Source organism: Grus americana, chromosome 6 (assembly GCF_028858705.1).
Source record: "Grus americana isolate bGruAme1 chromosome 6, bGruAme1.mat, whole genome shotgun sequence".
Classification (NCBI taxonomy): Eukaryota; Metazoa; Chordata; class Aves; order Gruiformes; family Gruidae; genus Grus; species Grus americana.
This window is the reverse complement of record NC_072857.1, coordinates 43,244,659-43,266,537: the sequence shown is the minus strand read 5'-3', so window position 1 is coordinate 43,266,537 and position 21,879 is coordinate 43,244,659. Positions and strand designations below refer to the sequence as shown.

General features: G+C 50.8%; 1 protein-coding gene across 3 annotated transcripts in view; it reads left to right on the top strand.

The window, feature by feature from the left end:
• SLX9 (SLX9 ribosome biogenesis factor) overlaps nt 1-21,879 on the top strand; it is a 60,642-nt gene that overhangs the window by 37,845 nt on the left and 918 nt on the right. For all 3 annotated transcript variants that reach the window (XM_054830461.1, XM_054830463.1, XM_054830460.1), the window contains exons 3-5: nt 10,529-10,597; nt 14,566-14,719; nt 20,060-20,128. In XM_054830461.1, the coding sequence (XP_054686436.1) occupies nt 10,529-10,597; nt 14,566-14,719; nt 20,060-20,128 (292 nt within the window). The remainder of the gene's footprint in view (nt 1-10,528; nt 10,598-14,565; nt 14,720-20,059; nt 20,129-21,879) is intronic.

Here is a 21,879-nt window from a genome sequence, read left to right as displayed (position 1 = left end):
GAAATTGTATTCTGTTCTTCCCACTGCTCCCTATCGAAACTGCAATAGCCACACAAATATCTCTTGTGCACGTATCTTTCTTTGTGGTTAAAATATAAATTTTTATCCTCTGTGGAAGGGGACTTGCCGACTGGCCGGATTATGCCGTGCTATGGTCTCCTTTGGTGGTCCACCTTGGTGGTGTCCATGGTTTTGTACGAACCTTAAAGACACTTGCTGCAGGAGGTGAAAACAGCTGAGAACAACACCTCCGCGTGCCCCGGTACCTTGTTTTCAGGTTGCGATGGCAAACCTATGAGTCATTGCCTTACAGATGCCTGCTGGAAGGAACTCTGTTGCCAAGGTGACTTTTCAAATACTGTTCTTTCAAGGGCAGGTCTTTTCTGACAAGGGAGCCACAGATCTGCATGCTTTCCTCACTGCACGTAAACTGAGGACGGGCTCAAAAGGGAATGGATCTGTCCACATCGTGCTGCCCAGCCAGGAAGGTGGGTTGTGTCCTGTCGGGACAGCCAGGAAGGTCCAGCTCTCTGTACGTCTGGCGCTCTTGCCTTATGGAAAATAAACTGGAGAGCAAAGCCCTGCTACCCTGCGTGGTCAGCGTGTGCTGGAGTCAAGAGCTGATCTGTGCTAAGCTCGTGTGCTCTGCCAGTGGCACCGATCTGTTTTGAAATCAGCAGCGGGCAAGGGTAGGGATGAAAAATCTTCTGCAGTGCTTTCCCATGCCATGCCAGGCAAGTGTTTTGTTTTTACGGCAAGTATCCTTCCCAAAGGATAGCCCCCCTGTAGAGGCCTTGAAAGTAGGTGCGCCTATAAAAACTGTCTGAATTTTTTGGTTTGGATGTTGCACATAATCACAAAATTGTTAAGGTTGGAAGGAACCTCACAAGATGATCTGGTTCAGCCACTGCTCAAGCAGAGGCAGATAACAGCAGGTTGTCCAGGACTGTGTCTACTTAGGTTTTGAGTGTCTCCATGGATGGAGACCTGGAGACTCTATAACCTCTTTGGGCAACCTGTTCCAGTGTTTGACTATCCTGACAGTTAAAAAAACATAAAAATTATCCCAAACCCAAATGTTTCAATGTGTGCCCATTGCCTCTTGTCTTGTCACAGGGCACTGCTAGGAATAGTCTGGCTCCCTCTTCTTCCTTCCCATCGGGTATTTATGCATATTGATGGGTTTTCTCCTTAGCCACCTCTATTCCAGCGCTCTCAGCCTCTTCTCAAGAGAAAGATGCTCCCATCATCTTAGTGGCCCTTAGCTGGATTCACACCAGTAAGTCCATATCTTTGTTGTACTGGGGAGCTCAGAAGTGGGCCCATCACTCCAGGTGTGGCCTCCCCAGCGCTGAGCAGAGGAGAAGTATCACCTCCCTTGACCTGCTGACAACACTTCTAAAGCACCCCAGGACACTGTCAGCTGCCTTTGCTGGCTCATGTTCAACTTGGTGGCCACCAAAGATGCTCTCTAGCTGGTCAGCTGCTCTCTGTTGCTTTTCTGGAAGCTTTTGACATGGAGAAGAGGAGGCAGGTGGAGAAGAGGAAGGCAGTGATGGAGGGGAGCTACACAACTGAGTTGGTGCAAAGCTCCGTTGGTGGACGGCTGTGATGGTGTCCAGTAGGTGTGTACACCCTTCACAGCCGTTCAGGGGGTGGTTGGCTCTAACCCACTTGGTTTGGTTTTGACCTTTCTCACTAATTGCTTAAAACTCCACATCCAGCTCAATGGAGAGATTCCAAGTACCTTGAAGCAGTGTGTGGTCTGCCTCTGCTGTCAGCCTTTCCCAAAGGTCAGTGCTTATAAATGAGAGCACAGCCTCTCTGCTCTTTTCCATGGCCCTTTTACATGTGAGAGAATGATCAGGGCGTTCTTCACTACGTCTTCCTATGACTGACCTCCTTGTCTTGGTAGTCTTTTCACGTTGAAGGTATGACTATGTGTGTCAGTCATGCTTGCACAAGGAAAGTGCCCCCAACACACCATCTGGGAAGTGATGTGGCTATTTAATTTTGGGTTGGTTTTACTTTTAGCATGGCATTTGAGACTGCATGCTAGTGAGAGCTGAGGGCCTGAACTCTCAGATCTCTTGGGCTTTTTTTTTTTTTAAACCATCTCTGCAGAGAGCCAAGTGCCAGCTTTCTTGCTGAAGGGAGCAGAATTTTATTTTTCTGTTGCATTGGAAGAAAAGTCAAATTGTTCAAAACTTGAGAAAGAAATAGGTCAGAAGTGTGTGTGGCAGAGATGAGAAGAGGATAGTAACGAGGCTGCTTTCAGTCCTAGCTTACACCACGGCTGACCTGGGCTGCAAATGCATGGGCTACTGTGGAGTGCTTCATACCCCAAGCTTATGTGCTACTTCCCAGGAATAGTATGAGTGCTGGATGAAAGGACGAAGCATTGGAACGGGCTGCCCAGAGCGGTGGTGGAGTCATCATCCCTGGAGGTGTTCAAAAAAACATGTAGAAGTGGCGCTTCAGGACGTGGTGTAGTAGACATGGTGGTGTTGGGTTGACGGTTGGACTTGATGATCTTAGAGGTCTTTTCCAACCTTAATGATTCTATGATTCTGTTCTATGAGGAGGAGGAAGCACGGCTTGCTAGGCTTCCATGGACAAGGGAAGGAATTGGCAGCGGAACAGAGACACTGCAAATCCTGTCAGACCAGGTCTCATTCCCAGCAGGAGCAGGGAAGCAGGTATAGTGGGTGTACTCCCAAGGTGGGTTACACATTGCTTATTTGCAAAACTTCTGCTAGGGCTGGGTGCCACAACTTTGGGAATGCTGATGCCTTTGGGAATGAGGGCTGCCCAGGTCTTGAGAGAGACTCTCAAGAGTCAGGTCTTGAGGGCTTCGCATAGCGCCGTTGTCCCCTAGATCTGAATTACAGCAGAGGAAGCTGCTTTGCCTCCGTGGCAATGCTTAATGCCAATGTACGAGCTCACCAGCTCTCTAACCTGGGATCTGGCAGAGATGCCCTTGTTCATGTTTCTTAGGGAATATCTTGAGCAGTTCAGACTTGTTTCCCTTATGAGGGAGGGAAATGCATGGTGGCACTGTGGGTCCAGGCTCCCCTGGCGCTGCCTGAAGCAGCATTTGGCTCCACCGTCTTGGACGCTTGACTCGTAGGCTTCTACACAGATGACAAAAGCGAAGAAAGCCTGGTTGGTTCTCCCCGCTGAGGTGGCTGGGGCCATGAAGTTGCCCTCAGAAGCCGAAGGTGGGGTTTCTCTGCTAGCAGTAGCAAGGCAGGAGGAGGTTGGAGATGGTCAGGTTTCTTGGCTGAGCGTGGAAAAACCGAGGTTGTGCTGCAGACCTACAACTCCTTGGATCAGCTTGATTGCAAGAAGGCTTTGCCATTCATTCTGCCTCGCACACAGACACGGCAAATTCTCATCTTCCGTGGCTGTTTCCTATGCGAGTTGCTGTGATCAGAGAAGGGTCTGCAGGAAGGACAAGATGGCTCGTCATGAAACCTGAAAGAAATCTCATGAACTGAGCTGTTAGGAGTGTCTCAAACGTGCCCTGATGCCCCTTGCTTCTCTTCTCTTTGCACTGGGGGACCTTTTGTAAGGCTAGAAGCTGCAGCACCACTTGCTGAGAGCTGCTGGGCATAAAATTCACTGTGATCACTGATATTTAAGCTGTTTATGGGGCTGCAAATACATGCCAGAGGAAGCGAAGAAAAAGTCAGCTTTTTCGGACATGCCATCCCTTGATAAATAAGAATATCTTATTTGTGCTGTGGGACTTCAGGATACTTTTGGAGGACTTCTTGCTTTTTTGTTGGAAGACATGTACACACACTTGTCGCATGTACATCATCCTTTTTTTTTTTTTCCTCGTGGATAAGAAAAGGGGCAGAGGGGGATTGAAATGTCTTTTCTTGGAAGCAAACTCATTCTTCCAAAGCTGGAAAACGCTGTTTCTTGAACAAAATCACACCTGGTCCTGCAAAGACCCCAACATGGCATGTGTTTCCCAGGGCACCTGTCTGTGGGTGAGCCTTTCTGCATTTGTTTTGTGTTTTTGAAGTATTACAGCTCAGGGAGTACTGAGAACTGGTTTGGTTTGGGTTTGTTGGGTTTTTTTTGAGTGCAAAAGAGACGTGAACGGAAATAAATAAAAAGTAATCCAGCATCTTTTCTCGCAAAGATGTGTTGAATCCAGGTAGCAACCTGACCTATCTGGCTGGTAAGGATGCACAACTAGGGATGCTTTTTCTAGCAAACGACGTGGAGCTCCTGCACTGGTGCAATAACATCCTCAGTAGTTGCACCTTTTGCCAAACGGTTTTTTTCTCTGACCAGGGAAGCCGTAGAGAAAGAGGTGAGGAGCTATCTCATCTCATTCGCTGCTTCGTGTTCAGTGGAGGAACGGCAAGAGGGTACCTCCGAGGCTGCTGAGCACAGAGCCTGGTTTGGCTGCTGCTCACCGTACTCATCCAAGACTGCCAGAGAAAGGGCAGCCAAACATGCAAGTGGCAGGAAAAAAGGAGGGTGAGTGGTAGCACCTGTGTTATTCAGGCAAAACTGTGCATCTGCAATGTAATAAGGACAAATCAGTTTAAAGAAAATATATAAAAAAAGGTACTTTCTGCTGGCAGTTTCAAGAGCTCTAGTGGCTGTCAAATGGTTATCGGTCTTTCCCTTTGGTTTGCTTAAATGCAGGCTTTCTGTAGCCTACATTGTCTGCTCTAGGCAAGTCCTCCTGTTCCTGTAGCAAAGACTTCTACAGCAGCTTCGTGTCCGGTGGGTCCCGGCTGCATCTCAGAATGCTCTCCTGGTCAGGAAGGGGAAGCAGCGCAGCCTGTCTGGTATCAGACAGTGGCACTGGCTGTCTGGTATCCTGTGTTTCCTTCTCCCTCTTCAGTCTCGCTGCCTACCCAGTGACTCAGCAGGACATGCTGATAGTAACTACGTGGTTTCTTTCAATTTTTTATGAGAAACTTTCCAAAACCAGCAAAATGTATGGGGAAAAAAAGGCATTTCAGTGCCCTGGACTAGTGATGGGTCTGACCTACTTTGCTGCCCTCCCGGGTGTTCGCAGCAGGACGGAGGTAATACAGGAAAGGCGCTAATGGAAATTCATGAACAAAATAAAGCAGAGACCACATGGTTGTCCTGGTGTCCCCCAGCGCTACTTCTGTGGAGGCTCCCACCCTAAGAAGGCTGCACGCTACAGAAATTGTGGTGGGGTATTTCTCCCTCTGACCCCACCGTGTTTGTACCCTGTACATGTTTTACGGGGGAGATAGCTCCTGAAATAAGCTGACCTTTTTCCAAGAGCAAAAGGTAACTGTTCCCAGGGAGGAACCTGGCAGATGAGATGAGCTTCTTGTGGCAGCCATAGCTTCTCCAGTCGGAAGGATCATGGTGGTTTCTGGGGTCTCTCTGTGCCATGAATTGGCAATGCCAAGCACCTGGCTCAGAACAAGGCGTTTTGCAGTCCTTGTGTCACATTTGGTTGAGAAATCTAGGTTCCCCAAGACGTTTTACCTCCTTCTGCCTTGGTTATGAAAATAACCTTCCGGCTGCAAAAGTGGCTTTAAGGACAGCGACACGCTGGGCCACCTTGAGCATCCTCTGTGTGTCTGTCTGAGACAGACCTCTGAAATGTCAGCCTCTGTGCTGGGGAGGGTGCGGGTGGGAAGACCAAGGACTTCTGAAAAGTGCAAAATCCCTCGGGCGGAGGAGGAGGCACTTCTACCTCATGGCAGGGGCTGCGTGTGCCTGCAGCGCTTAAGGCGTTGCTTGGGAGGACAGATGTGGCCAGCAGGTCGAGGGAGGTTCTCCTCCCCCTCTACTCTGCCCTGGTGAGGCCACATCTGGAGTTCTGTGTCCAGGTCTGGGCTCCCCAGTTCCAGACAGACAGGGAACTACTGGGGAGAGTCCAGTGGAGGGCTGCGAGGATGATGAAGGGCCTGGAGCATCTCTGGTATGAGGAAAGGCTGAGAGAGCTGGGGCTGGCTAGTCTGGAGAAGACTGAGAGGGGATCTGATCAACACTTATCAATATCTAAAGGGTGGATGTCAAGAGGAAGGGCCAGACTCTTCTTCTCGGTGGTGCCCAGTGACAGGACAAGGGGCAACGGGCACAAACTGGAACACAGGAAGTTCCATCTCAACGTGAGGAAAAACTTCTTCCCTCTGAGGGTGACCGAGCACTGGGACAGGCTGCCCAGAGAGGTTGTGGAGTCTCCTTCTCTGGAGAGATTCCAAACCCGCCTGGATGTGATCCTGTGCAACCTCCTCTGGGTGATCCTGCTGTAGCAGGGGGTTGGACTAGGTGATCTCCTGAGGTCCCTTCCCAACCCCTGCCAGTCTGGGATTCTGTGATTTTGTGATTTCTGTGATTCTGTGACTTTGTGTCTGGAGTTGCCTTTTGCAGACTACTGTGCAGATTGTGACTTCTCGGTCACCTCCTGAGGGGAACTGCTCCCGCTTCAGATGGCACGTCACTTGTGCACTTATGCGGCTAACTAGAGATGAGTCTCGGCTCTTCTGCAGAGGGAGGTTTCGTGCCCTTGCTGTAGCTGGTCGGAGCCCGGGGATGTTTACCAGGCCTGACCTCGGCGCGAGGACGCGAGTTGTGCTGCTCCTCCGGGTCTCGGATGGGAAGCCGGGTTTGGAAGTAGGCTCCGCTTTGAATAACTGGGGGATCTGGAAAGGTTGAGAATGCAGATCCCACTTTAGATAGGACTCCTCCTTCATCAGGGGCAGGAGGAAAGCCTGCGTGCTGGTGTAATGATTAAGCATGAACAAAAATAATGCAGCTTGTTTTGGAACACAAAAAGCAAATGCCGTATCCATGGTGCAACCTGCCCTGTCCCAGCAGGGGCTGTCACCTCTCCAGCACGGGTTCCCAAGCCCGCTCAGCCTGGCATGGCTTGGGCTGGGTAAATCCAACCTCCCCCCCGCCGCGGTCTCGGTGTACCACGTACAGGTGCCAGGCTGTCTCCGGGGGCTCCTCTGCGAGCAGGGGGGACAAAGAGCCTGGGTCAACCCGCTGCCTCTGGCCTGGCCACCTCCGGACCTCAGTCCCGTTGGTGACCAGGCTCCGCGCGAGGGCTTTCCAGAGAAGTGGTGGAGCTGGAGGTCGCCCGTTGCCTGTGCCCCCGCAGACTGTGGTTTACCATTTCCCAGGCCCTTTTGGTGTAAAGGTGTATCAGACGATTTACAAGTGTCGCCATGTAATGTAAAAAAAAAAACCAACAACAAAAAACCTAACCCGAAACCCACACCCAGTCCTCTCCTTTTGGATGCACTGTTTGAATTTCTTCAGTGAACTCATCGCACAGCTGTAGGCATGTGCTCATTTTTGCTGCAGTTATACAACCGAGGCTAAAATTAACACATCTGTTGTTGTTTAACTTCAATTTATACGGTACCCTGTTTTGCCAAAATATTATGTTTCGAGCAGCAACAACTTTACTGTTATGTATCGTCGGAGTTCTGGGAGTAATACTTAATACTACGTGCTATTTCTTAATAGCTCGTACCAAAGGGGGGACTTTGCCGAAGGACCCTCCTCTGTTCACGTGGCGTTGCACAGGCACAGGTTTATTTGATATTTCTGCTCATGGCCAAGTCCTCGAAATAATGTGGTTTCCTGGAACGGTGAAGTCCGTGGTTTCACCTCTCGGTTGTGGAGTCAAACTGAAATGGTGGGATCTCGGGGCTCAGGGAAGTCTGTAGCGTTACGGCTTTAACCCAGTCCAGCTTCTTTCTGAATGCCTAGAAAGGATGAAATGAGGACTTTTAAGATAGGATATCTATATATTTAGTCCAAGGAGTCCTTTATGAAAAGCGATCATAAATACATATATAATTTTTTAATTTTTTTTTTTTTTTTAGTCTAAGGAGTCTTTTACCAAAAAACCTCAACCTTTTTGAAATGAAGGAAGCCGTACTCAGAAAGAATCTGCTTATCTGCCTTGAAAGCAGGATCCTGAGAGTTGCCAGGAGTAGTATCAAACACTTGATGTAGGAGGCAAAAAGCTATTATTTTGGGTTTTTTTAATCTGTTTATATTTGAGATGTTTTGTACTGTGCAGATTAGAGGGAAGAAAAAACACATCCAGGCACTAAAAGGAATAATTGTCAAGTTTACAGTATATAAATTGCTCTCAGCTAACAGAAGCGGGTTTTGCTCACCTTTCTTTTGTGCACAAGGTTTCAAAGGCAAGTGTTGTTACGTGTGGAATGGGCCAGGGAGGGGGACCAGAACCCTTCTGATTTCACAGAGAAATAATTAAACTGGAGCTGCGGTCTGGCTTTGATCTCAGAGGTGCTTATAAGCTAAATAAAAATAAAAGACTACCTTGGGGACAGTCTGTGCCGTTAATTAACTAGCTAAATTCTGCCTCTGCTGTTCTCCAGTGGGTTTCCAGCAGCTTTGGCACTCGGCGTCACGACTGGAAGTTGCCAAACACAACTTGGCACCTTCCAGCAGCAGAACAGCCTCCTGAAGGGGGTGGGATACGTAAAATGGAGGTGTCCGGGGAGCAGGCGCCGAGAAAGGGCAGAAACCGGCTGTTCCCCGGCTGCTCGCAGCGGGTGCAGGAGGGATCCGGCTCCCCGCCCCGCACCCCTCTGGTGATCTGCGGCTGCTGGCCGGGGTGCCGGCCGCCGTCCCCGGTCTGCAGCGAGCTTGGGCTCCTGCCAAGAAAACAGCTTTTGTGTTTCCTTAAATATTCTGCTGCCGTTTGGGAGAAAAAAAAAAAAAAAAATCTGAATTGATGTTATTACTAGAATTGGCCAGCTGGCTGAATTTTTTTTTTTTTTTCATTAACAAATCCCACTGGACGCTGTTTTCCCAATGAAGTAATGAGCGTGTTTTCAGACGAGGGGGCGAATCTGCCCGGCACTGCCACCGCTGACGCCTGGGCAGGCTGGGCAGCCGGCGAGGCAGGACGGAGGCGTCCCAGGCAGGCAGCCCTCCGGGCATCATCGGGGCGCAAGTCGCCTGCCGGCATCCTTTTTTAGCCTGAACCCACAGAAATGTGGGGTGATGGGGGTGGGGGGTAGCTGGGAGTTGGTTGTTGGAACATGCAATTAGTTGGTTTAGCATCCGCAGTGATACCACAGCAAATGGATTGAGGGAATTTGCCCTTAACGTGATTAGATGTTTGTCTCTGCTCTAGCTGGCCCCGTGTCCTGGCGGGGCTGTCGTGCTGGCCCGGGCCTACCAGAGTGCCCGTGCATCGGCGTTTCGTGCAGGAGACGGCAAAATGTACAGCGGCGTCAGTCACATACAAACCCTTCAAGACATCCCCAAGCTTTGTAAATAAGTGATGGCTTCTAGGCGTCGTTTTATTTCTCGCTTCCTGGGTGCATTGACTGCAGTAACCTATTTTTCTGGGACACAAGGCGGCGAAAGCTACAGCTTCGTTCTCCAGGTCCTCTAGAAACTCAAACCACGGTGGTGGTTGTGGGTTGTATGGAAAAGCCTCCCCAGCCCCAGCAGGCTTGTTCTGATCTTAAGGCATTGACATTACTAAGTTATGGTCGTGCTTTTGTTTACATCACCCCGAAAGATTCGCAGCTGCAGAGAAGTTGTCCTCAGTGAGTTGTTTTTAGAGTTGCGATGAATTCCTTTCTTCTGAGGAGAAAAATGTTGGGGGGTTTTTTCCAGGCTTAAGAGTAACCTAAGGTGAGAGGTCTTTTGAGAGCTTGTTCCTCCATTGGCATTCCTGTAGCAGTATTGCCAGCACATTTTGGGAGAAAAGTTGGCTAAAGTCAATTTTGTCTTAAACATTGGAGATAAGATAAAATTTTATAGCATCTGCAACAGATCTCCAGTAAAAAATATTTGTGACGTTATTTTACTTGATATCAATGATCAACAGCTACTTTCCAAATACTAAATTTGGTACATAGTAGGTACTAGCCCTTTTTACAAGCTGTTAGTAATCAGCTGTTCCTTAGGGCTGCTGCAGATGTGGGTATTTCAGACCCTTGCCAGTCCTTCCCCTGCCTGCCCCGTGCTGTCTGGGCAGGCGGTGAGGCCGTTGGGCCGGCGTGTGCCGATAGCCACGGCTGGTCGCCATCCCCCCTACCCTCGCACGTGTCTGCAGCCCGTGTTTTCCTTCTTCTCAGCTTTATCAGCCTGCGTGTTTTCAGATTACAACTTGCTTTTTGCTCCCATTTCTGGCACCTGTATGTCCACCCATCGCTTGGGGCTAGTGTTCAGAAGAACATGCCAGCTCCCAGGCCAGGTTCATGCAGGAGTGCAGGACACGGGGCAAGGGCCTCTCAAAAACCTTTTCTCCAAGAGCTTCCTGGCCTGGTGCTCCGATCTACTCACCCGTTTCTTATTTCTTAACCGACGGTGAGATGGGTTCAAGTTGTTTGGCTAAAAGTTGGGGTGCGGTGTAGCCCCCAGTCTGCCTGCCGCCTGCCCGACCTGCCAGCAAGGTCAAAAGGGTTGAACAAAATATTACGGACTCTGCTATCTTTGGGAAGTGTCCAGCACTGAACCTGTGTGTGGTAGCCAGGCTCCATCTCACATCTCTCTTCTCTCCTAGGTTTAGAAGAAAAAACGATTCTTTCCAAAAAAGAAAAGATGAAGCTGAGGAAGGAAAAATGGCTGCAGAGTAAGTACTCCTCCGAAGCACGGCAGTACCACGGCCATGGCAGAGCGCAGCTCTGGTGGGTCTCTCCGTACCTGGGGTGTGGGTGGCAGCGCTAAGCAGTGCCGAGGGAGGCTGAACGCTTCTCAGAAACCTTCACAGGGGGTAAAAGTCCCAGGTATCGCTTCTCAGTGTTTAGCACTGAGATTCAGTCATTGCCCCAAACCTGCTTTTGATCTTCCTCCACGTGTGATGTAAGTGACTACGTAAAACCTTATTTATCCAGATTGGACACTGTGCCCACGTAGGTTTAGCACGTTTCTCTATCTGTTAAAGCTCTGGTACAGACGGGACGAGCTGTGTAGCGGAGCTTCTCCTCCCCGAGGAGGAAGACATGGCAGCTGGAGCTGAGCCCCACGCAGCCACCAGCTAATGCCAGGGCCCAGAGGTGGAAGCCTGTGGGCCCTCCTGCCCGTCAGGCAGGGGCATCTCTGGGCGCTGCTGGTTGTGTCCCTGCTCTTTCCCACGTGCCACCGGTCAGTGAACCCACTCACCAGACAGTCTGGCCTTTCCTGAGGCTGTGAAATACGAGCTAAACAAAACCAGCCCATGGCAGAAATGCTTCTCTTTCCTGCGGGAAGTGTCTGTATTTTTGCTTCGAGTAGCTCAGCACAGTAAGAGACTATGCTGTCCTGCTCGGGGATGCCTTTTCCCACCTGGAGCTGTTCCTGGGACAGGCTTTTCCCTGAACACCTTCTTGCCCAGCAGAGATGTGACAGACTGTGTTTGGGGCTGAGGGATGGGCCTTTCTGCCGCACCATATGCTCTCTGCTCCTGAGCTCAGGTCCGTCAACCCGTGATTTCACCACTCACAGCAAAGGTGTCTCTGGCTCCTCTTACGTGAAAAGCTGATAATTTAACACTGTGACTGTGAAGGAAACCCTCCTTGTCACCAACCAACAACTACCAAGTGCCTTTGGCATCTGCAACCCTCGGTGTCCCTGTTGGGCACAAAGGTGGCTGCGCTAGTCCTGACGTCTGGCATGCCAGCTGCGATCTCGGTGCTCCTAAAGATCTCTCCTTGTCTGATACCATTGTGGGGAGAGAGGAGGGGACTGCTGGAGCGCAGCTGAGCTTTCCTTCCCCTGATACCAGGACTGGTACTAGGTGCCATGGAGAAAGGCACATCCTCAGCAACATTTTATGACAGCATCCACAGCAAAAGGGGTGCATGGGACTCATGTCTTCTGCAAGAAATAGAGGGCATGCTCCTGCAGTTAGATGACAGCACTGCTCCCATGGTCACTTTGGAAAGGCCCAGGAGCAGGATCCCTACACTCTCTTAATCCTGTCCTCCCGCACGTACGCCTTTGTGGCATCAGTCTTTCTCAAGATCTCATATGTTATTTTGGCCCTGCTGTGGCCTCTTTCCTCCACTCTCGGCTCTGAAATTACTGAGTTGAGCAAATACAAATGAAATGCAAAGGATTTACTTTGAGGAGAACACCAAGATAGAAAACTTAGACCAAATTATCTCTGTCTTAGAAGATACTAGGTATTAGAAGTGCTTTACAGATACAGAAGTACCTAAATTGCTGGCTGTCTTGACTCCCCCAGTAATCTTGCGGCCAGTTGGCAAACGCCAGCATTCCCTAGCAAATGCTTTGCTAAGGGTAGGGAGTACTTGGGGATTTCTGTAGGAAAAGTCACAAGTGTAAGTACCAGGTGTGCAGCTTGTTGTTGAGAAAAATGGAATAGCTGGAAAGAGCCTATATAAACAGCAATAAAGAAACCGATACTATTATTATTAGCTAATGGAGCAAAATGAACTGGTATTTCCAGAGATGGCGATTTATAAATGAAACTTGACATTCTAACGTTGTGACCTTAAAGAGCTGCAGTCAACTGAAACACATTGATTTTTAGCTGATGCCGATAACTCTGCCGATTCTTTGTGGGTTGTGCAGTCCTCACCTGCTCCCCTCACCCCCAAAAGAGATCCCAACTTGGACTGCTGAAGTTGTTATCATTGCATCGCTGTTTTCCTAAATCTTCCCAAGAGTTTGTTGTTTCTTCTTGTCCCAGGGCTGCTTTTGTGACACTGGATGCCAAGACCCTGGGAAATGAAGTTCAGCTCAGTAGTGCAAATGCAAAACTTGGAGATTTCTTCCATTCCTATAAATCATCTCATGAGAGACTAGAGAAGGAAAAAAAATTACGCAATGCTTCAGACATTAGAAGTATGCACATTTAAAAATACATATATTGCATGGCTCCTCAGACGAACAAGACTTCATAGGAAAAGAATTTGGGATGTTTGCGCAGAATCAGGTGTCTGAAAATTTTGAGCGCATACTGTTTATGAAAGCACTGAAGTAGTCAGCTTCGTAAAGCCAGACCAAAAAAAGAAGTGATGCAGAACAGAAAGCTGTGTTCTTGGCAGGGATTGCTGTGAGGAGAAGCGTTTACAATCCAGATTTGTCACAAACATCCATTTACAGCAAAATTGCAGTTCATGAAATATTGTTGCTCTTCGACTCAGCTGAGTTGGGGAAGGAACAAGACAAAGATATTAAAGGAGGCAGCAGGATTAGACCCAGAATTGCAGGTGGCATCTTGCCTGCAGTCTGTAAGTGGGACTGGCTGCTTTTGTGTTCCCACGAAAAATACTTGTACTGATTTAGTCCTGTTTCTGTGGCCATGCTGCGCTGGAAGCTGCTGGCCTCCCTGTGTCTCCAGCTTGGCCCCGCGGCCGCTGGCACTGCCTCCGTCACCTCCAGACAAGGAGTTTGTAGCTCGGCACTCAGGCTCGTCCTTGCAATACGTTCGTTGTCCAAAGCAAGATGCAGAAGCCTTCTCTTCCACCATGGCCTCCGCTGGGTGCACGTGGAGGAGGTGGAGTCCTCCATCGTGTACCCTGCAGCACTGGTACCCCTGCGGGTTTCAAGGCAATGCAGCAGGTTTCCGGGCCCGGAGATCACCTGGCAGAAGGAAAAGGAGCTCATGGATCCCACTGAGCTCTGGCTATTTCTGGTGGCATTGTCAAGGGACCTCTGGGACAGATTGGGGCATCTTGGAGCTCGGCTGGGGGCTTGTAGCAGTGCTGGGCTTTGGTGGGCTGTCCTGGAGAGGAACACGTTCTGCTGGGGCTCTCCCTGGAGGCTGCTGGCTCTGCAAGGCTTGGGCAGCTGCGGGACTTATTTCTACACCAGGAAGCCTCGAGGGCTGAGGCAGAAGCCCGCAGCTTTCAACGCCCACCTCCCATGGCCGAGAAGGGAGACTGCCGTAACGTTTGTAGAGCCTTATGTGCCTGCAGCCTTGCCGAGAGCTGCTGCAGGGAGGCTGGCGAACGTGGTCTGGAGGAAAAGCTAGCTGCCTCTGTGTCAGGCACTTGGTGCAGTGCTTGTCCAAGGGCCCAGGTCACCCAGCATCTGACTGCTTGAGCTCTGCTGTGAGTCATGAAGGTGAGGCCTTGACTTGCTCCAAACTAAATAAACAACTGAAATTAAGTCCATCTTTTTTGCCCGTGCTAGGAGACCATTGTTTTGTCCCAACAGCAAAGCAGAGATGGGGCTGTGACTGTTTAATGCCACACGTGGAGCTGACTGTATTTGGTTTGTCCCTTCCCCTCTTGTTTCTCTCTCCTGATTCCGTGCAAGGTCATTGTGGTTTTTCCCACCCCAGGACTGCTGTGACGTGTCGCTGTGAGCGATGAACAGTCTCACGTGCCGTGGTGCAGGGGATGGAAACAGTTCAGACAAAATCAGTCTGGGGATTTCACTTCCCGGTGCAAATCTCAGTAGGGATGTATATAGTTATAAGCAAACACAGCAAGGGAGGGAACTACCCAGCTCCATTATTTTCAGCCTTTCCCTGCTTTAAATCACTTCTGGCCTGTTGTTCCTGCAGATGCTGAAGCAGCCTGTGAATTTCTTAGCTCAAGGGTTGCAAACGCTTCCCCTTCCTCCAGTGATGTCTTGTTTCTGATTCAGAAATAGAAAGCGTGAAGCTAGCCAAGCAGAAGCAAAAAGCCGAAGCAAAGCGGAAAGCAACACCTGTGGTGGGAGACATGCAGCCGTTGATGGAAGCCCTGCCCGAGCTCTCCGACCTGACCACAGGTAGCAGGGGCAGGAAGCCACCCCGGAGGTACGTGGCCTTAGGGATGGGCTCTGTATTTCCCTTCCTCCTGCAAGATGAGGTGCCTTTCAGCTCAGCTTGTAGCTGCAGGCAACGCAAGCTGGGTGCCAGTGGTCAGGAGAACAGGGTTCATTCTCAACGCCATTTCACCCCTTTCCATGCTTCACTCCCCGCAAAAAAAAAAAAAAAAAGCTTAAATGTGCCTTCTGAATCCACAGCTAAGAGGGGAACGGTATTGCTCAGATGAGGTTTGGCATGAGATGGGGTGGGAGCAGCCAGATGTCCTGGGAGTTGCAGGAGTGACACACATGTGTCCGGAGTGAATTGCTGCTGAGCTCACCTGAGAATCTGGACTTAAGGTTTGTTTTTTATGATGACAATTGTCCTCAACGCCACTATCAGCAAATGGTGTTTGACTCCATGAGAGAAATCCACTCTCTTCTAGCAGGGTATATCTGCAGCTTGCAAAGGGGACAAATTCTTTCATTGCAAGTGGCAAAGACTGGGACAATGGCTTGCCCAAATTCACACAGCTCTGGGGTGACAAGGGGGAGTGGATCTGGAGAGCCAGGGTCCAGAGCACAGTGCTGCCTGCTAGGATTTTAGACTCCCTTCCCCCATGAGCCTCTGGCCATGTCAGCCGGCCGTTCTGTCCTTCCAGACGTCCGGGCTTTCTCCTGAGGTAGTTCAAGCCCTTTGAGCAGAGCTATACGCTCTGGCCAGACTCTTTGTTTGCCCCGTTGGCTTGGAATGTGACTTTGGACAAGAGCAGAAAGATGGTGTTTCCATTCCCTTTATTGCACTGAAAGAGAAGGGCTGTTTCTGAGCCCCTGACATCCACATGTCAGCCGTCCCAGCCAGCCCTAGGGTGGGTTCTGGTTGCCCTTATGTTTTCTCATTTTAATGCAGTGCTCTGCCTGACCATCTGGTTGGTGTTGCAGCTGCTTTTGCATCCCTCAGTACATTATAAAAGTGCTCTGCGTGCTGCACAAACACTTATCCCTCCTCTCCAGTTGCTCAGTGGAGCAACTTGCTCAGTTGGAGCTAGAATCTTGTTTTGACCGTAATAAGAAAGCATTTGGATTAGAGAACAGCCAAAAAGGTGGCTGTCTGGCAAAGCACCCTCCTCTTTGGTTGCAGATCAAGGCTGGAGATACCATGAACCCTCTTGTGACTTGCTGGATGCCCCAGAAATAAACTCTGACCCAGGTGGGACATCCGCCTACAGAGCATGGCTGAGTTGGCAGTTCCCTGTGCTTCTGGAAAGCCACTCGTCAGACAAACAGCAGCTACAAACCTTGCATCTCAGCATCGGAAAATATTTCAGTCCTTTACTTGGCTTCTAATTCTTTGAATAGCATTTTTTCCTCTTTTTTTTTTTTTTCCCTTTATGCAGCCATTCAGTCAGCCTGCCCTCTCTTTCGGTGGGAACGACCAGCAAAAGTGCACACAGTGTTTCAAGTCTTGCAGAGTGCTGAGGGTTGGTTGGATGGAGCTCTGGGCCAGGGCTCAGCCTAAGCCTGAATAGGTGGCTTTGCCCTCTTTCTGTGATGCTGTGCCACAACCATGCGTGGCATCCGGGTTGTGTTCAGGAGTCGTTTTCCCCCGGCCCCCTTGGTGGCTGAGCCCCCGCTATCCAGGAGAGCGGCTTGCAGAAAGTACGTATATGGAAGGGAGGACAGGTAGGGTGCTTCCTCTGGGGATTGCTTGCCCGGCTGGCTACAAATACACGGCGTCGCTGCTGCCTGCAGTTCTGGACCAGCTGAAGATAGAGTAGAACTGGAAAAGGCTCAGAGCTGGCTGACAAGGATGACGGTGAAGGGTCTGTGGCAGCTTCTGCGCAAGGGGTGGCTACGTGAGCTGGGGAGTCCTCAGCCTGGACAGGAGACAGAGGCAAAGAGGCTTGGGAATGTAATTCTTTATAAAATCAAGTGCGATGTGGTTACGATGTAGTTCATCTTCTTTTCCAGTATGAGAAATAGAGACATCAAACATAGCTAGTGAGTGTCCGGTTCAGCGCTAGCAGGAGGCTCACTGCTCTGCCCAGCTCCTTGCTGCAGGATGTCGTGGCTGAGGGAAGCCTGTGGGTTCAGGTGAGACCTGACAAATCCAGTGAGGAGAGCTCCTTGGAGGGTTACGGCATGTTTATAGACTGCAGCTGGCACGAGGTCTCTGAGCTGCAAATCCTGGCGAGGACGTGGCTATACGCTTGCCTTGGTGTAGCTCCTCTCTGGCCACCCTCTCTGGCTGCGTTGGGGCAGAACACTGCCCAAAATGGTCCTTCAGCGGACTCACCGCAGTCACTCTTCTCTTCTGTAGTACACTTCATAGCAGAGGAAGCGTTCCACATGTGGAAGCGTTTGGTGGTCTTGCATGCATCTCTAGGCTGACATCCTCAGAGAAGCGCTGTCAGCGCCCTCTCTCCCCAAACCCAGACCTGCTGTGGGAGCGTGGCAGCCCTTCTCTCTTTCTGGAAGCCTGAGCTCATACTCTGGCTTTGTTTTCACTTCGACTGCCAGGCTCTAGTGTCTGTAAAGCCCAGCGGGGCTGTGGCACAGCAGGGTAGAGAAGCCCAACCCTGGCTGAGAATTTCAGGATGTGCAGTCGGCACAGCAGAGGTGGGAGCTTGTCACTGACTGATGTCACCCAGGTGTCCTTGGACTTGCCAGCCAAAAAGCAGAGTCCCTTGGTGCTGGCATGGAGGAGCTACAGTGGTCTTCTTCCTCATGCTGGCTTGTGACTTCCTGGACTGCGTGAGGACATGTGTGCATAAGTGTTTGAAAGAATCAGGGGAGGCTTTTATAGGATTTGAATCATTACATAAATGAAGGGTAATACTCTGGTGATTTGTCAGCGTTATTAATAAAAGATTAGATTCTCCAGGAATTTGATCTCCTGCTGGGTAAGAGAGCATTACAGTGAGGTTTTTATTCTGTTTTATAATGAATGAAGGCAATGAAGTGTAATGAAACAGGGCTGCTAACACAGTCCAAGTGAGCAGGCAGCGTGCTGGTGCTTTGGTGGAGGAGATGCAGGCAGCAGCCAGACCGGTGGGGCAGAGCTGTTGAGTGCAACTGAAAAGCCTTCAGAAGCGCCCAGCCCTTTAAAATAGTGGGGTGGCTGAAGGCTAAAGTGGGCTTGCACAGCCTGGAGCGCCCCGCGCCCTCGTGGTGTGCGGCAGAGGAAGCTGTCCCCAGAGGCACGTGGTCTGGGATGGCCCAGGACGGGTGTACTCCGTCATCGCCCTCTGCAGAGCTGCTCATCTTTGAAGGGACTGCCGTGGCGACTTGGTGGCACGCTTGGCAAGCCCCTGCTCTGGTGGGGTGCCATCCAACTTGAGGAGAGATTCTCTGTGCTGCTGTGAGCGATCCAGGCAACCTCGGACAAGAAATTGTTCCTGTGCCAAGCGGTTAACGGCCGTGAAGAGAGCAGAGGTGCTTCCTGCTCTTTCTGCGCCTTGCCGTGCCCGTGGACGTAGCAGTGTGACGTGAGCTGCTCGAACCCCTGTAGCTGTTTGTTTGCTCTTGCTGATGGCCATTCCTCGTGAGCTCGCGGGCCTGTTGTGTAACGCCGGCAGTGCTAGGGTGACCTCGGGAGGGACTGCAGGGTACAGGAGCAGCGCGCAGGCATTGAGCTGCCTGGCCGCCGGTTCCTCACGGGCTCTGTGCCGCAGAGGCTGGCTGCCATACATCCACGCTGTTTGGGTTTGTCTGGGTTGGCAGGGAGCTTTGGTGCTGGGGCAGAGCGTGCTGGGCTGAGGGTAACTCGGATGGGATCGGGGCAGTGGTGAGAGCAGCCCTCAGCAGCCTGGGGACCCCAGGAGGGAGGACCTCGGGGAAGAATAAAATGGGGCAGAATGGGGAGAGGGAGAGATGAGGAAAACGAGCAGGAGCTGATCGAGTGGAGAGGGATGATGCAAGTGAGTGCGGCGAGGGAATATGGGGCAAGGGAGGAGGAAGACAGGAAGCATGAGGAAAACCAGTGCAGAATAAAAGGATGGAAGGGTAGTGGGTCAGAGAGGGAAATAGGAAGAGGACATCACTGTAACACTGCCAACAAAAGACCAGATCTTTCTTGAAGAGAAGGTGAGGGGCTGTCATGTTTCCTTGAGAAAGCTGAAAGGCTCAGGGGCAGATGAGGTGGGGGAGGCCCTGGCCCCCAGCACCCACCAGTACAGGGAGGTTCCTCCTCGAGCCCTGCCCCAGCAGAGGGGTGGGCAGCAGACCCTCCTCCCCCAGGGCGAATCGGGGTGGGGGGGGGAGCTTCTCTGCAGAGGTAAACCCTCTTCCCCACTTGCTTCTCCTGTTTCCCTCTGTAGCTGTGTAATCCTGAGGAATGGAAGTTTCTGCTCCTTAATGTCCAGTTCTACCAGCAACTCACTCCCCTTGTGCACTTCAAGTCCCAAAAGCAGTCGCTGCCCTTCCTGCGTGTCCCCTGCTTGGGCTCAGTGTTTGGCTTTTTGGTAAACCTCTGCCACTACTTGGCGTCAGGCACCACGTGCTTCCAGCATTCTGCGCAGGATGGGGCTACACTTCTGGTCTCCTTGGACTTTGCCCAGGAATCAGAAATGGGTGCCGAGAGCGCAGATCTGTGCTGGCCGCTGTGTCTCGGCTGCACGTAGTGCACCAGCCTACGTTCCCCTGAGTCCATCTTCCTGCAACTGCATGGGTTCTCAACGCTGACGCTCCGTTGCTGTGCTTTCTCTTTGGCTAATCTGTCTGCAGCTGACTTAAACCAGCAAGCCTTTGGCAAGGGAGAAAAGACTATTGCCATTCTTTATATTAAAATATAAATGACACCTCACAGCCCAGTGGTCCCACCGCAGGACTCGAAGCAGGGCTGGCGGTCCCCTCTTCTTGCTGAGTAACCGTGGCACTGTCTATAACGGATGCCTGCTGATGCTGGAGCTCGGCAGCATTAGCAAGGAACACGAGATGTGCAGAGGTGATGTGTGCCCGGTGGTGAGGGGAAGTTCGATGGGATCTTTTCTCTAAGCAGCAGTATCAGTTTGACCCGGAGGTTAGCGATAAGCAGAAAGTGATCTGGGCATGGACAGCTCATGACCAGTTCTAGAATTAAATGATCCAATTTTTCTTTAGTGCATTCACCTCCTGCCCATGCAGTCCTGACTCCTGAGCTGTTGTCAGCGTGTGGCGGAAGGAGTTTGCATCTCCGTTACTGTCTGGCTATGGAAATAATTGCCTTTCAGGACAATTTCCACACAGGCCAATTACCTATACTTTCTGGGAAGGCAGATGCAGAATCCCTGGACCCTTTCAATCGCCACAGCAATTGCTAAATTACCGCTGCTCTATAACGCTCGCTCACTTTTGTTTCTTCTCTCCACAGCCGTGTGAAAGCAAAGGCAGAACCAGCAGACTTCTGTCTGATGAAACAGGCCCAGAAACACCAGCTCTTGTAAGTACCCAGGTATCAGAGTGTCCAGCCCCTGCAGAGCATCAAGCAGGGTCACCTAGAGCTGGTTGCCCAGAACCACGTCCACGTAGCTTTTGAGTATCTCCAAGGATAGAGATCACGCAACCTCTCTAAGCAACCAGTTCCAGTGTTTCAGTCTTTCACACCCGAAGGCCCTAGAAGAGGTGGCAGCCTTGATTCTCCCCTTTACATAGTGCAGGATGTTCGTGGTGTCCTTCTGCTTTGACCGTATCAGACTCTGTCAATTCTAAATGGATTCAGTCTGCTTCCGCTTCTGTCTCATGTAAAATCTAAGCAAAGAGAGCTGATGCCCTTCAGGAAAGCCTCCTGTGGTTGTGTAGGCAAGGAGCTCCTGGAACTCTGCGTAGCATCAGGAGCTTCAGCAGCTCCATTGGAACACCTCTGGAATGCTACCTTACCTGCCGTACATCCCTTGGGAGGACAGCTGTCCATTGGTGTCTGCCAAACCTTTTCTTGTAAAATGAAGCTTTTGAATAATTCTTGGACTTGGTTAAGGGTCTGGAACTCCTTATTCCTCTGTAGAATCTGTTGGATATTTTATACTGCCACTAGACATCAAGAGCTTAATTTCCCCTCAGCACAGCTCTCCTGGCTAGGCACTGTGATCTCGCAGTGTTTGCTTTCTGTGATCCCTGTTCCAGGATTTCTGTCAGTTCTGAGACGTTCAACTTCAGCCTGACGCCAAGGAGAACGGTCAGTCTGCAGCTCCCAGCCCTGCTCTCCAGCACAGGCTGCGAATACCCTTCTCTGTCTGAAACTGGCCAGTGCCGGTGCTGGGATCCCTTTCTTGCTCAGTTCTGCCTTTCTGGATGAGTCCCTCCTTGGCTCATTGCAGGAGCCCGAGGGTCACGGCCTCGAGCGCCACCAGTGTGCATTTCATTGTGCTCGTAGGTGAGGAACGCTGCTTGAGGAGGAACTTGTATACAGATCTAAGTCCCAGTAGGCAACAATCTCCTGTGTCAGCACGCTGGTGACCCCCTGTTTGCCCCCCTCTTCTCTGCACAAAACTGGACGGATGCACCGAGTAGTGGTGTGTATCCTACCGTAGCAGTCTGGGAAGTCTGTCCAGGAGTGGGAGGGAAAAGAGTTGGAGGAAGGCCTCGGAGGTTTATTTTCCAGGACGTTAGTTGGTACTGGAGGTTCCCTAAGCCTCACCCCATTGCCCCAGCTGCCCCAACCTTCAGGTTTGGCTTCTCTCTCTGTTCCTCTGCAGGGGCAGGGCCGGTGTGGAGGGGAAGGGCCCTGCTAGAGAGGGAACCATGCTGCGAGCTGAAGAGCTCTCTGCTGATCCACAGCAACTGCTGAGAGCATGGAGATGTGTGTCTGGCTGGGCTGAGGAGAGCCTGGCAGTCTGTCTGAGGGAGGTCGCAATGGATGTGACTTCTGTGAAAACTCACTTTTTTTTTTTTTTTTTAACACTCCTCCTGCTCTGTTCTTCTTCTTCCCTGCTTGCTTACTTTTTAAGACAAGACCATTTCCACAGCAAGCAGCTGTGACCAAGCATGCAAAGGTTATTCTGTCACGCTCCTCCCAGGGTGTTTAACTAGTGTTGCACACAGGATTACCGAGCCTCTACATTGAGCAATAAAGAGGGTCCATAGATGAGCTCTCGAAAGCAGAATCTGCTTTTGTGCTAGTGCACTCTGAAGTAGTTTTCATTGTTAGTGATCTACCAGATACCCATAGTCTCTCGTTCCTGATTTACTAGGGAA